The sequence below is a fragment of the Podarcis vaucheri genome (assembly GCF_965113315.1).
Source record: "Podarcis vaucheri genome assembly, chromosome: 4".
In the NCBI taxonomy this organism is placed as follows: domain Eukaryota; kingdom Metazoa; phylum Chordata; class Lepidosauria; order Squamata; family Lacertidae; genus Podarcis; species Podarcis vaucheri.
In genome coordinates, this window is record NC_138762.1 from 62,228,867 (window position 1) to 62,245,559 (window position 16,693).

General features: G+C 46.2%; 1 protein-coding gene across 2 annotated transcripts in view; it reads left to right on the top strand.

Moving 5' to 3' along the window:
- Window positions 1-9,237, top strand: part of CFAP47 (cilia and flagella associated protein 47) — a 186,104-nt gene extending 176,867 nt beyond the window's left edge. For both annotated transcript variants that reach the window (XM_082219930.1, XM_082219931.1), the window contains exons 63-64: window positions 8,025-8,193; window positions 8,906-9,237. In XM_082219930.1, the coding sequence (XP_082076056.1) occupies window positions 8,025-8,193; window positions 8,906-9,115 (379 nt within the window). In that variant the 3' untranslated portion in view covers window positions 9,116-9,237. The remainder of the gene's footprint in view (window positions 1-8,024; window positions 8,194-8,905) is intronic.
- Window positions 9,238-16,693: the final 7,456 nt, after the last annotated feature.

The window sequence follows — 16,693 nt, forward strand, 5'->3', positions numbered from 1 at the left end:
GGCTATCACTTCACAGGAAGCTAGTTTGGCTTGATTGGATATTAACACTTACTCGATCCAGGTATTAGAGGGGTCTGACACCATCTTAACACCCCAGACTCATAACAGTATATACATGAGAGACCACATTGTCTTCCAATGGAAGAGTGGGATTTAATTCAATAAACAGAAGATAACTAAGTTTGCAGCATAATACATTTATACGGATTCTGGAGAGGGAGAATTTCAAAAGCCTATAAAATCCTGCCTCAAAAACATGGTGATGTTTTAAAACTCCCAGATTCTTCTCCGACTAGGATTTGAAGCCCAAACAAAGCAATGCCTTGGCTGTCCAATTCTTTCCACTGACTCAGCAAAGTCCTTGTCAGCCAGGGATCACGAGAGCTTTGAAACCCAAAACCAGAGCCCTCACCAGCTTCTTAAAATTAGGTCTATGTAATATAGTGGAGCTACGCCACTCCATTACATTGCACAGGGCTTGATTTTAAGAAGTGCACGGAGCAAAATCTGGGATGGGTTTGGAACTGTAGCAATATCTCCTTCTTCTTGCGTCATGTTTTGCCCCACATATCTTTTTTCCTACTCTAATAGGAACTAATGGAGTAGTTTTCCTTCTCTGCCCATAAGATTTGATGGTTCCATTCGTTTCTATGGCCAGGATTGTCAACGTGCTTTCCTGGGTCCAGAACATTGTAAATGGATTTGGGTCTTCCTGCATTCTTACCCCTTGCAATCTACTGGCAAGCACTGCTGCTTACATACATATATTATCTGAGTCTAATTCTATGTCTCAGGGTTGTTCTGAAGATAAAAAGGAGGGGGGAGGGACAATGCACAAAGCCTTGAGCTCTTAGGAGGAGTAAACATGAACAAAGAAAACAGCCCCCCACATTCCTTTAACTGCTACATTCCACAGTGCTGATACTTTAAAGCAAAACGAGAAAAACAGAAAAAAGCTTGCCAACCCAGGTCAAGAATGACATGCAAAAAAATAAATAAATGTGTGCACTTTCACAACTTTGGCAGCTGAATCATCTACCTCACAGTATTGTTGTGAAGATAAAAAGGGGTGAAGGGGAAGGCCACGTACACAGCTTTGAGCCTTTCTTAGTAGAGGAAAAGGAAGCTACAGTATAACATTTGCTCACCACGTTGAGAAATAATAATAAAAATAAATAAATAAATTTTTATTTATACACCGCCCTTCCCAGTTCAGAAAACTCGGTTCCGGGAGGCTAACAACAAATTTAAAACTCTTAATTGTAATACAACATAGAAGCAGCATAAAATACAGTATGAAAGCATGAATAACAATAAATAAGCCAGTAAAACACCTGGAAAGTGCACGCACACCGCTCCATGCTATAACTGCAAGATCACACAGCCCAGGCATTTTAGAACAATAAACAATTTGCCAACCCTGATTGAAACAAACAAAAGAGAACACACAAGAGGAAAATAGCTCATGGTAGCCCTGCCCTCCTCAAAGTGTTTTCCTGGTGAGTCAATGCTGCTTTTGCTTTTCCTGCTTGCTCCCAGTGGCAGCAAACACCTTAAAAGCAGAGAAATGGTGAGGAGGAGGAGGCGGCAGTGCCAGTGTGTGCCACAACCACACCCTCAGACAGTAGCCCTGGGGAGTCCTTCTCTGGATGGGGACATACAGCGTATGGAAGGTATAGCCACAGATGCCTGCAAGCACGATGTAATTGCTGCTTCCTGCTGCCACAGAGCAGGCCTTCTTGCTTCCCTCTGCTGGCTGGCTCCTGCTTGAGCAGCTCTTACCGGGAGGTGAAAGTGGCCAGTTTTGGTGCTCCTCTGCCTCCTTGCTCCACCCTCTCTTGCTACTTTCTTCTGCTCATGTGCTTTCCAGCGGCTGAAGCACTGCAAATGGTCATCCTTGTGGATCTGCTTGCAAGTAACACAGTTGCTGCTCCATATGGTAGACCCATTCTGACACTGGGCCCAGTACCACCTATACCCATCTCTCAGTGGGCCTGCCTCTGTGAATGAAGAAAAAACACTATGGGAATGAAAACATGGGGAAAGGGCCAAATTACACCATGATCTGCAGGCCAAATACACCTCCACAGAAGGGAATGGAGGTGGGGAAAAGGACAGAGTATTTCTTATCAGCCCTTGGATTGAGCCTAAATTCTGTTTTTATTTTTATTTTTTAAGAACTCAGGTAATTTCTGAAGTAATCTAAGGAAAGCTTTGGGAAGCTTGCCTATCTCTAAATAGTGGGAACAAGGAAGTTTTCATAATTTCTAAATCTAGCTTTTATTGCCTGTTCAGCTAAGTGTTTGGAAGAGAGGCGAGAGTGTGAGTTGAAATCTTAACTTCCTCACTTTCAAAGGATGTCCTTGGCCATTATTGATTTTCTGCAAAGAGCCCACTTCTTGCGTCTGTGTACCTGAGATGGACAGTTGCTATAGCTATCGCTCATGGCTGTCAGCGGAGAGGACCCTTCAAAATATGGCAGTGCTTTCTGTCACAATGGTGAAGCTATCAGGTTCAATAGAACAGGCTGTTTCTGAGCACAAAAGTTGAAGTAATTGCATTGGCAATGCTGTAATCTGCTGGTAGGTGTTTGATAGCAGTGAAGAGATCTAATGTTCCAGGAAAAGGTATAATAAAGTCTGAATCATTATTGTTATATAGAAAGAGGATCCATGATGCAAGCTTGATGCAGCCTATTCATGTCAGAGAAACCATAGAACAGCCTGTATTACACTTGGAAAATATTCTTCTCCGCCCCTGTTTTCCCCATTCTTTCTATTCTCTAGCAAAGAATGTAGTTTGTTATGCTGACAATTCCCTTGATGAGCGCCCTTCTTCATATGTTTCTTCATCATCTTCTGAGGAATAGGAAAAACCTGCATTTGTTACATAGAGAAAGTACTCTGGCCCTGTTGACCTCATATCTAGAACTTTAAAGTACAGGAAGCTCATAAGGTTTCTAGCTTAGTAATGAAGGATTGGATGAATATTTGAAGCCACTGTTTAAAATAACAGCAACCTGGCATGCCTTCCTTCTTTGAAAATGACTCTCATTCAGGTGTGGGAGGTGTGGGCCTTATGAGCTAGAAGGCCTCACTTGCCGGACTACAGTAGGAGAGTGCTATGAAAATGAATGGTACTGTTAGACTTCTATTCATTAGGAAAAGAATGTAGGAAAAAATATTGATGCCAGAACATCAATAGCAGCATGCACAGTCCTAAGCATATTGTAACTGAACTCAGCAAATCATACTTTGAGTAAAAAAATGTTTAATATAGTTCTGTTAGTATGTTTTCAAATGTTTTATCTTTCACTAAACGTTGAAATATCCTTGGAAGTGTTTTTAATCTGCAGGCCAAATACACATATTTTACACATCACAGATCTAAATTGTGGGATACATTACTTTCAAGATAGTGGCAATTAGTACTACTTTGAATGCTTTTATATAGGACAGGGATAAAGAACTGGATCTGCCCATATCTGGTCCACCCTCTGCATCCCACTTTTGGCAGATGTGAGCAGCCATCCATCATAGAACATCATGGGAAACCCAGCCAGATCAGCGGGGTAGAAATAATAAATTATTATTATTATTATATGATTGAGACTTCAGAGGAAGAATCAGTAGTGCACTCAAAGCATGCTACTGATTTTTCCCTCTCAGCCCCACTTGTATTCAAGTTATGGCTGCAAAGATTATTGCCAAAAGTGGGGCTTAAATTCAGCACCAACTGCAAGGCCCACTCTTGGTAGGGATCAACTGCACTCAAGAGCTTAGACTGAGTGAAAACAATCCCAGCAGGTCTTCCAGTTTGTGCCCAATTTAAAAGGCATGGAATGCAAGCCCCACTTGCCAAGGAACAGTCAAGAGTGTGCATCAAACCCCTTACCTTTTCCTTTGCACTCGTGGCTTTACTAGACATCATATGCTGCCCTAGGGTCTTCTGGGGGAAATGTGGGATATACTGTATTTAATAAACAAACAAAACAACAAACAAACAAACAAACAAACATGACAGCATGCATGGGGCAGATAAGGGTGACTGTGGTAAAATGTCATTTATCAAATAGGACACATACTGCATTTGTCCCAGGAAACTAATACTTCATATTATTCATTACTCTGGTTGTTATCCCTCCTGGTTTTGCTGAACAAGTATTTTTATAGTGCTGCTAGGAGAAGCTTAATTCCTTAGGCTTGCTATCAGACGAAGAATTGCCAGAATGTGGAGTTCCCTATACTTTCTAAATCCTGAAAGTCTCAGGGAAGCTCAGGTTTCCCTGTTTTTCTTAGATGTGATTAGGGCTTTTTTTCAGCCAGAACTCACCAGAACTCTCTTCTGGCACCTCTCAGGTAGGCACCATTGCCATTCTAAGAGAATGAGGGAGGTGTTCATGGTGAGCTTCTGCACCTCCCCCCCCCCGAAAATTAGCACTAGGTCTGATGATTGTAATATTTATACCCACTCACCAGAAAGTAATAGTTGAAGCGCCATGGTGCTGTACTATAAGCACAAGACAATGTAATTGAAGTGTGGCAAGTCTCACTGGGAAAAGCACTTATTTCCTACCCCAACCATAACTAGGTGTGCCATGATTGCTGGTTGGCTATTTATTTCAAAAGTCAGAAAGAAATGAGTCATGGGATCATACTAATGATAAATATAGTAAGCTTGTATCATGTTGAAAACTATATAGTGGTACCTCGGGTTAAGTACTTAATTCGTTCCGGAGGTCTGTTCTTAACCTGAAACTGTTCTTAATCTGAAATACTACTTTAGCTAATGGGTCCTCCTGCTGCTGCCGTGCCACCGGAGCACGATTTCTGTTCTCATCCTGAAGCAGAGTTCTTAACCTGAGGTAATATTTCTGGGTTAGCAGAGTCTGTAACCTGAAGCGTCTGGAACCCAAGGTACCACTGTATACAAAAAGACACATACAGTGGTACCTCAGGTTAAGTTCTTAATTCATTCTGGAGGTCCGTTCTTAACTCGAAACTGTTCTTAACCTAACCTTTTGCTAATGGGCTCCCACTGCCACTGCACCGCCAGCATGTGATTACTGTTCTTATCCTGGGGCAAAGTTCTCAACCCAAGGTACTTTTTCTGGGTTAGCGGAGTCTGTAACCTGAAGCGTCCTTAACCTGAAGTGTCTGTAACCTGAGGTACCACTGTATATGTTTTCACTGTCTAAATGAGAACATTGACAGAAATAGACACCCCAATCCTTAGCAGCTGTTCAGTGGGCATACATACATGCATACATACATACATATATGCATACATGCATACATATATATCAGGTCTCTGCCAGATTTTATGAAGAAGTAGGGAACGTAAGAAAAGAATCAAGTCCCTAGTAGAGTATGGTGTGTGGGGTATATAAGTGCAGTGGGTAATATAAACCTGCTGTGAGCAAAATGTTACTCATATGCCTAGCAAGATTTCCTTGATACTGAAAAATGCTTAAAATCCCTTATTGGAAAATGGTGCTATGGAGGCACCAAGGTAATATTAGCCCCTGGCTGGGTTACCTAACAGTGTAACCAACCTTTATTTCATTAAGGGGTTTTGAGCTTTCTCTCCAAAAGTGCAGTGGGTCATTCATAGAGCTGAAATATGTTTCGTTGTCTAAACTTCATGCCCCAGAGTGATTGATTAAAGCAAAGTTTCTCTTGGACAGGTACATAATGCAATCAATGATGATAAATGATGGGCCCTTTATACTCCTGTAGTTATGTCATCATTTTCTTGAAAAGTGTCTATCAACTATCTTGCGCTTGTCATATTAAACTTTACCACTGTAAATTATCTCATGATAATAAGACTACCTTGAAATGTGCATTTCAAACAATACCAAATTGCTTTTTTCAAAAAGTCCATTCTTAACCTTTAATAATTTTTGCTCCTCAAAAAGCTTTTTATATATATAAAAAGAATGGAATAGTGGAATTGAAAAAGTAATTTATTATTTATCTGACAAATTAAATGGCTTTGCCCATATAATGTACTTATTTTTTTATTTCTGTGGACCTGGATCAAATTGTCCTGTTCAGCCGTCCTACTTCTATGTTTAATCAACATGCAAGGGGGAGGGGGAAGACAAGCACACTAACTCCTCCCCCCTTGCCCTCCATGAGTTGCATGGATAACTTCTGCAGCAGGGAGCCTTTTCAGCTCATAGAAAGATTCCCACATCTTGATTTTCGAGGATTTAAAATCACACAGGGAGCCTCCACTAGTAAAGAAGACTCCCTGTTGAAGTTATCCCTCCGATTTATGGAGGGGGGTGGGAATGAGAAAGCAGAGTTAGGATGCTCCCCCCCTCCCGTGGTCCCCCTTATGTGTTAATTAAACACAGAACACCTGAAGAAACCTTGTTTTTGTTGGGAACCACATTTTGAGTTAGAGATTGCATTGTTTATATAAAAAAATCGCTGTGTACAGAAGGAAAATACGGTAATCAGTGCAATATTCGCTTTGAAATACCAAGTGACCCAGTTTACCTTTGCGACATGTTCTTTAGAAACTTATTAATATGATTGGGTATAATCTAATAAACGTGAGAACACATCCACGGATGTATGAATAATGTAGAGGGCCTAAAAATAATATTTAAGGATTATTATTATTATTATTATTATTATTTTGCAGAGAATTACTTTGCAATCATAAATTGCTTCAAGAACCAAGATTACTTTAGTTGTAATAATCAAAAACTGTTACAAAATAAGCACTGGCTCAATTAAGAATACATATGGGTCTTTAGGATGAGGGCTGTCTTTAGCTGTGTACTATCAGTGCCATGAAATAGTGGGCTTGTGCTGGATTTACAAATTCTGGAAGCAAAAACTATTTGCAGGGTAGTAATAGACCATTCCCTAATCCATGTGGGGATGTTTTTTATATAGTAAGGCTGGTCTGCAGTAACAGGAACTGAAAGCAGCAACAACATGTTCTAGCACAGGCTTCCTCAACCTCAGCCCTCCAGAGGTTTTTGGCCTACAACTCCCATGATCCCCAGCTAGCAGGACCAGTGGTCAGGGATGATGGGAATTGTAGTCTCAAAACATCTGGAGGGTTGAGGTTGAGGGAGCCTGTTCTAGCATGTCTACCCACTCTTTTAGGGTCAGTGTTTTTATTTATTCCCTAAAGGCAAGTTGGGCAATTTTTTCTCTGGTTACTGAGCAATCCAGTATTTTATTACTATTTTATTACTATCACTAGAAGTACCCTTAGGCTCATGATGTGCTACAACACTAATCTGGGTGACGTTGGCCTTCATTTCCTTTTTGATGTTTTGGTTTGATCCGTTACTGCCCTGGAACCTGCAGAGAGAGGTGGTGAATGGAGAATTGCATTTTCTCATTTCTCCAGCTGATTCCCAGGCACAACTCTGCCCTATCCTACAGGAAGGATGTCAGCAACATTTCCTGGAATGCAAGGTTCTGAACTCTTACTGACTGGCCTCTTATATGCTGGCCAAATAACCTTTCCAGTAGGGCTTGTTTGTTTTTTAAGTTAGGACTTATTAGGTCAATGATTTCCCTAACCTATTGTGTTTTAGATTCTGGAAGCTGCTGTTACTATGGTAAGTGTGTGTGTGTGTGTGTGTGTGTGTGCAGCTTTCTTGCAGCTTCTCCTTACTTTGGAAGATTCCCAGATTCCTTGAAAGAAGTGTGGTAGATTGAATGGAACACATTTGCCTCCTTCTGTCCAAGTAAGGAGGAAACCACTAGTTAGATGAATGCCTGCAGTAAGGAGGATAAACTTACATTAAAAAACCATGTTAGTTTTATATATATATATGCGCAAGTATTACTGCAAGCATTTCAGAAAGTCTCTCCAATAGGCAGGCTAAGAAAAGCAGTATATGTAAGAAGTTGAACAGCAGGAAGCACAGCTATAAGGCACCATTAATGTTTCATTGCTGATCTCCTGTAGCAGAATACCAATTATTTAGGACTACCGTTGCATGGTAATAAATGTTGTATGATATATTTTGAATGCTCTTCACTTAGGTACCCAGAGCCTTACACGGCATACTTCCTAACAGGCAGCGATCCAGAATTTACTGTATCGCCTCAAGCTGGGGAACTTCTTCCACTTGACTCAACAGGAACCTGGATCACTGTTGGATTCAAGCCTAATATGTACAGCAAGAAACACACAGCAACATTAGTAATACAGGTGAGCCCTGACAATGGGATTCCTGATAGGGGACTTTACTGTAGTAAGCTCATGGACTTAAGGATTTTTTCTCTAAAATAAATGCTTATAAAATATGCTTTCTGTGGCTAGATATCTCCTTCTAGTGAAATAGGTCAGCTCTGCTATAAAGAAGGTACCTGAAAATGACTTTTGTTCTTGGTTGCTGTAGTATCCATATCACACTCCGTCCATGTACAGAATTTACAGTGCGGAATTCTGAGTTGCCTTTCCTACCCATAGTGTGAGATGACTCACTTGACCCAAACAAAGATGATAGAAGTTGATGCTGTTTATTTCAAGCACCCCATTAATCCCTGGGGTACAAATAAAGCCAGCAGCCCATTTATTATTTCTGCTTACTTCCTGCTGTGAACTAATTCCCTCAGAAGCTGCATCTCAAACTGTTGAGCATTAACAAGAGTTTTGATTACCTAGGGTGCTAAACAGTATACATATTTCTAACAGTCTGCTCTTAGTTCATAAAATGAAATGTTCTGCCTTGCTTTATTATTGCATGGTAATGTTTTTTTGCACCATGGTGCAGTTCCGGTAATGTGGCTTTTTGAGGCACCCCCTATGCTGGGAACAATAAATGACCTAATTACACACATTGTGGCAGATAGCTGTTGTCTGCTTCACAGTAATAGACTATGAACTCATTTCTAGTGAAATTTCTCTTTGGTGCTTTCAGACCACAGCAATGCAATGGATGTATGAGATCAATGGCCTGCCCCCACAAACTGTACCACCAAGTTCATCAGCAAAAGTTGACTGCAGGAATACCTATGTCAGATCAGCTACGGTGCAACAACGCAACTTTGTACGGGAAAATATGAAGCTGTTATCCACCGGCGTGTCCTCCACCATTAAAGGGGCACCTCTCGTTTTAAGAGCAAAATAAAGCATAATGCCCTCATTTTATATTTTTTATTATTTTTTAGAAGAGTTGTATTTACTCAGACTAAATACTTTATACATAGTGAATTGTAAAACAATAAATTTTGTAACGATTCTAGTGAGCAACTCAGTGTAGAGTTTGTTTTACCTACTTGGGAGAATGTGTTGGGGATTTTTGCTGAGTTTCCCTGATCAAGTGGTAATAGCATATTAGCATAGAAATACTGCAGGATCTGCAATGTCCTAACATTGGAATACCACTGCGTCATTTTTAGGATAGCCATAATAGAAAAACCAAGGCCCCCCAAGTATAGGGTACTCTTGCAATCTACTATTGGTATTACTGAAGTTAATTAAGCACTTGGTTAGGGGCTTCCCAGAATCAAAGTCATTTAATTAACCAATGCATGTGCCGCATTGAATACTAATGCAATTTTATTAATACTAGTTCAATACAGGTGGTTTTTAAAAATACTTTTTGTTGCTTCCTACTTGTATCCTTTTTGACTTTCTGTAAACTAAGAACTACAAATTTTAAAAGTTGTTTCGAGCATTGCAAACAGCAAGGGCGCTTGGTAATGCCTGCCCCGCAGGATGCATTTATAATATTGATGGTGTGGAACTGGTAGGAGCTACTGATTTACTGTCTCTGCTGTGTCAGCTTCGCTGGCAAGAGTACAGTGAAATTATATCAGTAGCACAAGAACTGTGGAATTCTGGCTGAGCTATCCTTGGCAGAGAAGTGGGGGAAGATGCTGTAAGACACACTTAAATTCATTCGGTCGTGAAGACCGCAGGGATCTGGGTCAGCCTGCAACATACATTAGAGCATTCAACAAGTGGCACTTTCTTACAGTGAGATAAAATGAATGGGCATTATGTGGGTGCAGTGATGTATGGATTATGTCCCTACCTAGCAATCCTAATAGCCTAGATCAGCAGTGTTGTGATCTGAAGCTTTAGGATATGTTGACATTGGGGTTTTGTCTAGGACTTAGATGCACTCATTCTTTGCATATGTCCTCCGCAGGAAGCAGGACAACAGCAGTGCTAAACCCTGTCATTCCAGGAAGAATTGGTAGCGTGAGGGAAGGCTTCAGAGTGTGCATGTGTCGGGGGGGGGGGAGTATTGTGCCAAAATCCTCACAACATTGTGGCTGTATTTCATGATTGGCCCTAAAAGGACAAGTTCTCAATGGAGAAACCTGGATTGTACAAGGAGGTTGAACCATTTAATTTAGACCACACCCTTCCTCTTTCACCACCCCGATATTCTAGCACATCCCTATAAATTTTACTGATGCTCTGCCAAGGATGGATTTGTTTCACACAGACCACCCCAGGAGTTTTCATCTGTGCCCTAACACTTTCTGCTTCCGCTGTTGCTGCACAACCCTCTATGACTATCACACTTGCACCTACTCCACTGGTGCAATTATGTGGCTATCCCAAGACTCACCCTGCCATAATTAACACTGAAGACCCTACCATGGGCATAACTACTTCCCTTAACTTCTATTTTGGGGAAGAAGGGGTTATTCTAAGTGTGGTCTTTTGGATCATCCAGTATAGATTGGAAGAAAGGTGGTGCTGGGTTAGCTTGACTAGAACCATAAAACCACATTAAAAGAACTCTGTAAATGCTATTTTACCCATAGTTTAAGCAGTATATTTTAATTGCAAATCTGAAGGGTAAAAAATAAGAATGGCATTTGCTGGCTTCCTTGGTCTGAAATGAGCAAGAAAAATAGTTAAAATCAAAATATTTCAATAGGACTCTAACAGGTAAATCTAATATTTATAATAAAAAAGATAAATATCAAGGCACATCCAGGGTGTTTATCTGCCTGCTAGATATTTAATAATGGTATTTCTCCCTGCAGTGACTTCTTGCTCTAAAATAAATGACTGAACAGTGTCTTATTGCTGACACAGATCACAGTTTGTTGCTAATGGAATGTTAACTGCTTTTTAAATAACTCTGAATAAATCTGCTGATCCATAAGATTCATCAGAAAGAAATTCAATTCATCTCTTGGCTCTGTTGCCTGCGCTGACATTAAACATATTCTTCCATAGTTTACTTCACTCTGGACTCATAATGCCACTATCAGCACCCGGTTTGCAACAGGACAGTTTAACAGAAGGACTGTGACACATTAATAATATAATGTGAAATGGAGATGATATCTAAAAGGAGGTGAGGGCCTCAAAAACATTTTCTCTACTCCTATATATGCAGACTCAGAGCCTTCTGCAAACTAAAAACAAACACAGAGAAAATATATAATAGTCCTATGAAAAGCAATCTGTCAGGGTTACTTCCAGATCCGAGCTCACAGAGGATCACGCTAGCCAGCGATCGTTAAATAAAAGTCTTTATTGAGTTACAGTCTCCATTCTCGAGCTGCTGCGTGCAACCCTACGTCTTATGCTTAGATCGGCGAAGCTCCGTCTGAGTCTCCGCCCCTTGCGCACCAACTTAATATCCTAGCCCTGCTCCACCTTTTCCGCCTGACAGTTCTCCTCTGGGTCCCTCTGTCCCCCTGGGTCTCTTCCTTCCGGGATTCTTCTGACGCTGACCCCCCTGACTCTCCTGTCTCCTTGCGCCGGGCTTTAGGACCTGGCTCCCTTTCCGGGCTGCCTACTGCGCCACCTTCCTGTGCATTTGAACTTGGCGCGCGCGCCCAACCTTCCACTTTCCGTCTAACCGTCACTTCGCTCCCCGATGAAGGTGTGGCCACTCCTGACTCGTGCCCTCCCTCCTGTTGCGAGCTGCCAGCGCTTGATCCCTGGCGCTCTTCCTCTTTCCTACTCTCTGGCGGTGACGCTGGTCCCGATTTCCAACTGCTCTCCTCTGAGTCCCCTCTGGCTCTATCTTCCTGGGGTGTCCCCCTAGTCTCTCCCCTTGCTCTGGCCACTGGTGCTCCTTTTTGTGAATCTTCTGATTCACTGGAAAGACTCGGAGATCTCGGGTCGTCGTCATCACTCATCCTTTCTTCTGCCTCCTCCCCCTCGCTCTCTGTTTCCTCCCTTGCCCTCGCCTCTGCTCCTGAACCCCTGACATCCATCCCCCCCTCGAAGCCCCCTCTTCCCCCCTCCCCTCCTTCCGGTGCGGGAGCTGGGTGCTGCAGTGTCAAGGGAACGAATGTCGGGTACAGTTCGCTTCCCGTGGCGGGCCTCCATCTGAAGTCTTCCGGTTCTTCCTCCCTGCTCTCATCGACGACGGTCACCTCTGCTTCCATCTCTGTGCCGCCGTGCTCGAAACCCTGGTCGTCCCCGAAAACGTCCATGTCCGTCTCTCCCTCGCTTCCTTCTGGAGGCGTTGCTCGTCCTGGACCCTCTAGCCACCTCCTGCGCCACTGCTCCTCTGGTCTATCATCCCACCAATACGAGGGTTCCGAAGCAGATCCCGAGGGTGACCCCTCCGGGGAACGGGCGTCTCGTGTCGGTTCCTCATCCGAGTCGAACCCCCGGAACGTGCTGGCTGAAAGCGTGGGCGTGAAAAGCCAGTCGTCGAAAAAGTCCGCCGGCATTGGCCTATGGGGGAAGAGGGCATGAAACTCTTCCTTGAGCAGAGGTTCATCTAAAGCGTAGCCCGGTACCCAGCTGTTGGCACTGGCCGGGGTGCCCTCCTTAGCAAGAAGGTATTCTACCCCCTCTTCCCCCCATCTGGAGTCCAAAATCTCCGTGACTTCGTTGAGGCGCACCTCCTGTGCCACTCCCCGTTGCTTGGTTCCCTCTCGGAGCGGACTCGGCGACGTTCCGGGTTCCTGAAACCTGTGCGGTGCCTTGTAGGGAGTGAGCACCGATCTGTGGAACACCGGATGCATTCTGGAACCCTCCGGAAGCGCCAGCCTGAAAGCCACCGGGTTGACCTGCTCTTCGACTTGGTAGGGCCCCAGTTGCTTATGCCCTAATTTCTTCTTGGCCAACGACCTGGCCGGCACTGCGTGGGCTGCTAACCAGACCCAGTCTCCCACATGGATCTCTTCGCCAACCCTTCTGTGTTTGTCTGCCTGCACCTTGTATGCGTGTTTGGCCAGCTCCAGGTGCCGCCTCAGCTGATCGTGGACCTCCTGCAACTCCGACGCGAATGCATCTGCTGTCTGCGGCTCCCCCTCCACCAGTCTTTCCAGTCCCAGGAAGGTTCTGGGGTGCCTCCCGTTGTTGGCGAAGAACGGCGTGACCCCCGTGGACACGTGCTTCGTGTTGTTGTAGGCGAACTCGGCGAGCGGCAGGTAATCCACCCACGTCGCCGGCTGTTGATTCGCATAGCATCTCAGGTACTGCTGCATGATGGCATTGACCCGCTCCGCTTGCCCATTGGTCTGCGGGTGTCTCGCCGACGCCAGGTTGATCTTGACGTTTAGGAAGCCCATCAGCTTCTGCCAGAAATTCGAGATGAACTGCCGCCCGCGGTCGGACAGAATAGACCGTGGCAGCCCGTGAACCTTGAACACGTGGTCTATGAACAGTTTGGCGGTTTGTTCCGCCGTGGCCACCTTCGCACACGGGATGAAATGTGCCATCTTGGAGAACAAGTCCACCACCACCAGCACGGCCGTCTTGCCCCTCGAGCTGGGCAGATCCGTGACGAAGTCCAAGGCGACCCTCTCCCATGGCTCGACCGGAGTTTGCAGCGGTTCCAACAGTCCGGCCGGCGGTCTGTGCACTGGTTTGGCCCTCTGGCAGGTGTCGCACCTCGCCACGTAGTCCGCGACCTCCCCTCTCATTCCGGGCCACCAGAAATCCCTGGCGACTAATTCCACCGTCTTCTCCTTGCCAAAGTGCCCGGCAGTGGGTGCGTCGTGCAGCTGCTGCAGTACCTTGGCGCGAAGTTCGTCTCCCGGCACGTAGATGGCCCCTTTGCGGATGAGCAATCCATCTCTCAGCTGGAACCCGTCGGTCGCTGCCATGCCCCTTTGCATCTCTGCCATCTTTGCTTGCGCGAAGGAGTCATGCTGCAACGCTCGTCGCACTGCCTCCAGGTCCACTGTCGCCGCAGCGCACGCCCACACTGTTGGTGCAAAGATGTGCATGGCGGCCGCTGGCGTGGCGTCCTCCAGATACTGTGGCTTACGGGAGAGCGCGTCCGCCATGATGTTGGTGTCCCCCGGGACATACTCTATTCGGAAATCGAAGTTCGCAAAGAACTCAGCCCAACGTATCTGCCTCTGGTTCAGGAACTGTGCCGTGCGCCAGTGCTCCAGATTCTTGTGGTCTGTGCAGACCTGCACCGTGTGCTTGGCTCCAATCAGGAAGTGCCTCCATGCTTTGAACGCTGCATGAATAGCCAGCAACTCCCTGTCCCAGATGGTGTAGTTCTGTTCGGACTTGCTGAGCTTCCTGGAGTAAAACGCTCCCGGCCTCCAAACCCCCTGCGGGTCCTTCTGCAGCAGGACTGCTCCGACGGCCCTGTCCGAGGCGTCTGTTTCAACTCTCATCGGCCTGCTGGGGTCGACATGAAGTAGCTGTTCTTCCGACGCGAAAAGACGCTTGAGGGCCTGAAAGGACTGCTCCGCCTGTGCTGTCCAGATGAACTTCTTTTTCTTGGAACTGAGCGTGTCCGTGATGGCCGCTGTCTGCATAGCGAAGCCTTTGATGAACTTGCGATAGAAGTTCGCGAAGCCGACAAACCGTTGGACCTCCTTCCGGTTGCGTGGGCTTTTCCAATCCAACACCGCTCGAACCTTGGCGCTGTCCATGGCGAGCCCCTTGTCAGACAACTTGTAGCCCAGGAAATCCACCTCCGTCACGTCGAATTGGCACTTCTCCAGCTTGGCGTAAAGCCTATGTTGCTGTAGCCTGCTCAGCACTTCCCTGACGTGTCTGTCATGCTCCTGCTGCGATTCCGAAAAGATCAGGATGTCATCCAAGAAACAGACGCACGTCTTGTAGAGGAGCCCCGCCAACACGTGATGCATGAAAGCTTGAAAAACGTGGGAACCATTTTGCAATCCAAAAGGCATAACCCTATATTCGTAGGTGCCCAGGGGCGTGAACATGGCTGTCTTCCACTCATCTCCTTCCCGCATGCGAATGAGGTTGTACGCCCCTCGCAGGTCCAACTTGGTGAACACGCTGCCCTTGCGTACTTTTGCGAGGAGGTCGTCGATTCGGGGCATGGGGAAGTCCGATGGCTTGGTCACACTGTTCAAAATGCGGTAGTCCACTACGAGTCTTTTTTGGGGCATGTCTCGCTTCTTCACAAAGAATACAGGACTGCCCCCCGCTGCCTGGGACTCTCGGATGAAACCGCGCTCCAAATTATGATCTATGAACTCTTTGAGTTCCTGCAGTTCATCTTCAGACATGGAATACAGCTTCCCTTTGGGCAGCGCCGCCCCCGGCAGCAGGTCAATTTTGCAGTCATATGGTCTGTGGGGGGGTAGCCTGTCTGCCTCCTTCTCGCAGAAAACCTCCAAAAATTCTGCGTACTTGTGGGGAATCGCTTGCAGCGTGCCTAGCAGCAGCTGTGACTCCTCTTGCTCCCCTTCCTGCTGAGGCATGATGCAGTGTTCAGCACAAAAGGAAGAGCCGAAGGTCAGCTGCCTCTGGTACCAAGCCAGCGTCGGGCTGTGCTTGTCCAGCCAACTCATGCCCAATACAATAGGCGTGTCCGACAGTTGAGTGACGTTGAAGCTGATGATTTCCCTGTGATTTCCAAGCCGCAGCACCATAGGTGGCGTCTGCTTCACCACTTGCCCCCCTAACAGCTCCCTGCCATCCACCGTGACAACCTGCAGGGGCAGCGTGGCAGGCAGCAACTGTATAGCGTGCCGGTCGACAAAGTCCTGCCCTATGAAGTCTGCATTGCTTCCCGAGTCGACGGTGATTGGCACGTCCATGGTGATTCCATTGGGTAGCTGGAGCGATGCGGTGAGCCTCACTACTGGCTTGGGCGGGAGGGGGTCCATGGGCGGTAAAATCTCTGGGGACTGCTTCACTGACACGTCTGGCTGGGCCCCAGTGCCTCCTCTTCCAGCCAGACATCGTCGTTTCCCTGCTGTGGTTCTCCTTGCTGCGTTGCTGCAGTCACCATTGCTGAGGCTGCAGTGTGCTTGTGGAGCCTCCGGGGACACTCTTTCGCCAAATGGCCTGGATCCTCGCAGATGTAACACTTCCTGTTCCCTCTAGGAGGCTTCACTTTCACTGCTGCCGGTGCTAGGGCTCTGGCTGCTGACTGAGCCCTTGCACTCCCAACCTCCATCGGTTCCACCCCTCCTCCTGTTGGAGGCGTGGATTGCGCACGCGCTGCTTCTCTGGGAAGGAAGGAGGAGCCTCTGGCTGGTTCGCGCCCGCTGCGCCCTTCGTCCCTGCTCCACGGACGTTCTTCCAGCCGCACCCCCACCGCCAGCGCCCTCTGAACGATCTCCTGCGTGGTCCGGGGTCTCTCCCCCCTCGCAATCTCATCTTTAACCGAGTTGTGCAAGCCCTCCCAAAAAAGGTCTCTGACAGGAGCCGAATCTCTGTCCCATTCCAGGGCACTGACCAAAGCGAAAAAGCGGGCATGATACTGCCTTACGCTGGCCCTCCCTTGCCTTAGTCCATGCACCTCCTTTCGGGCAATATCCACGTC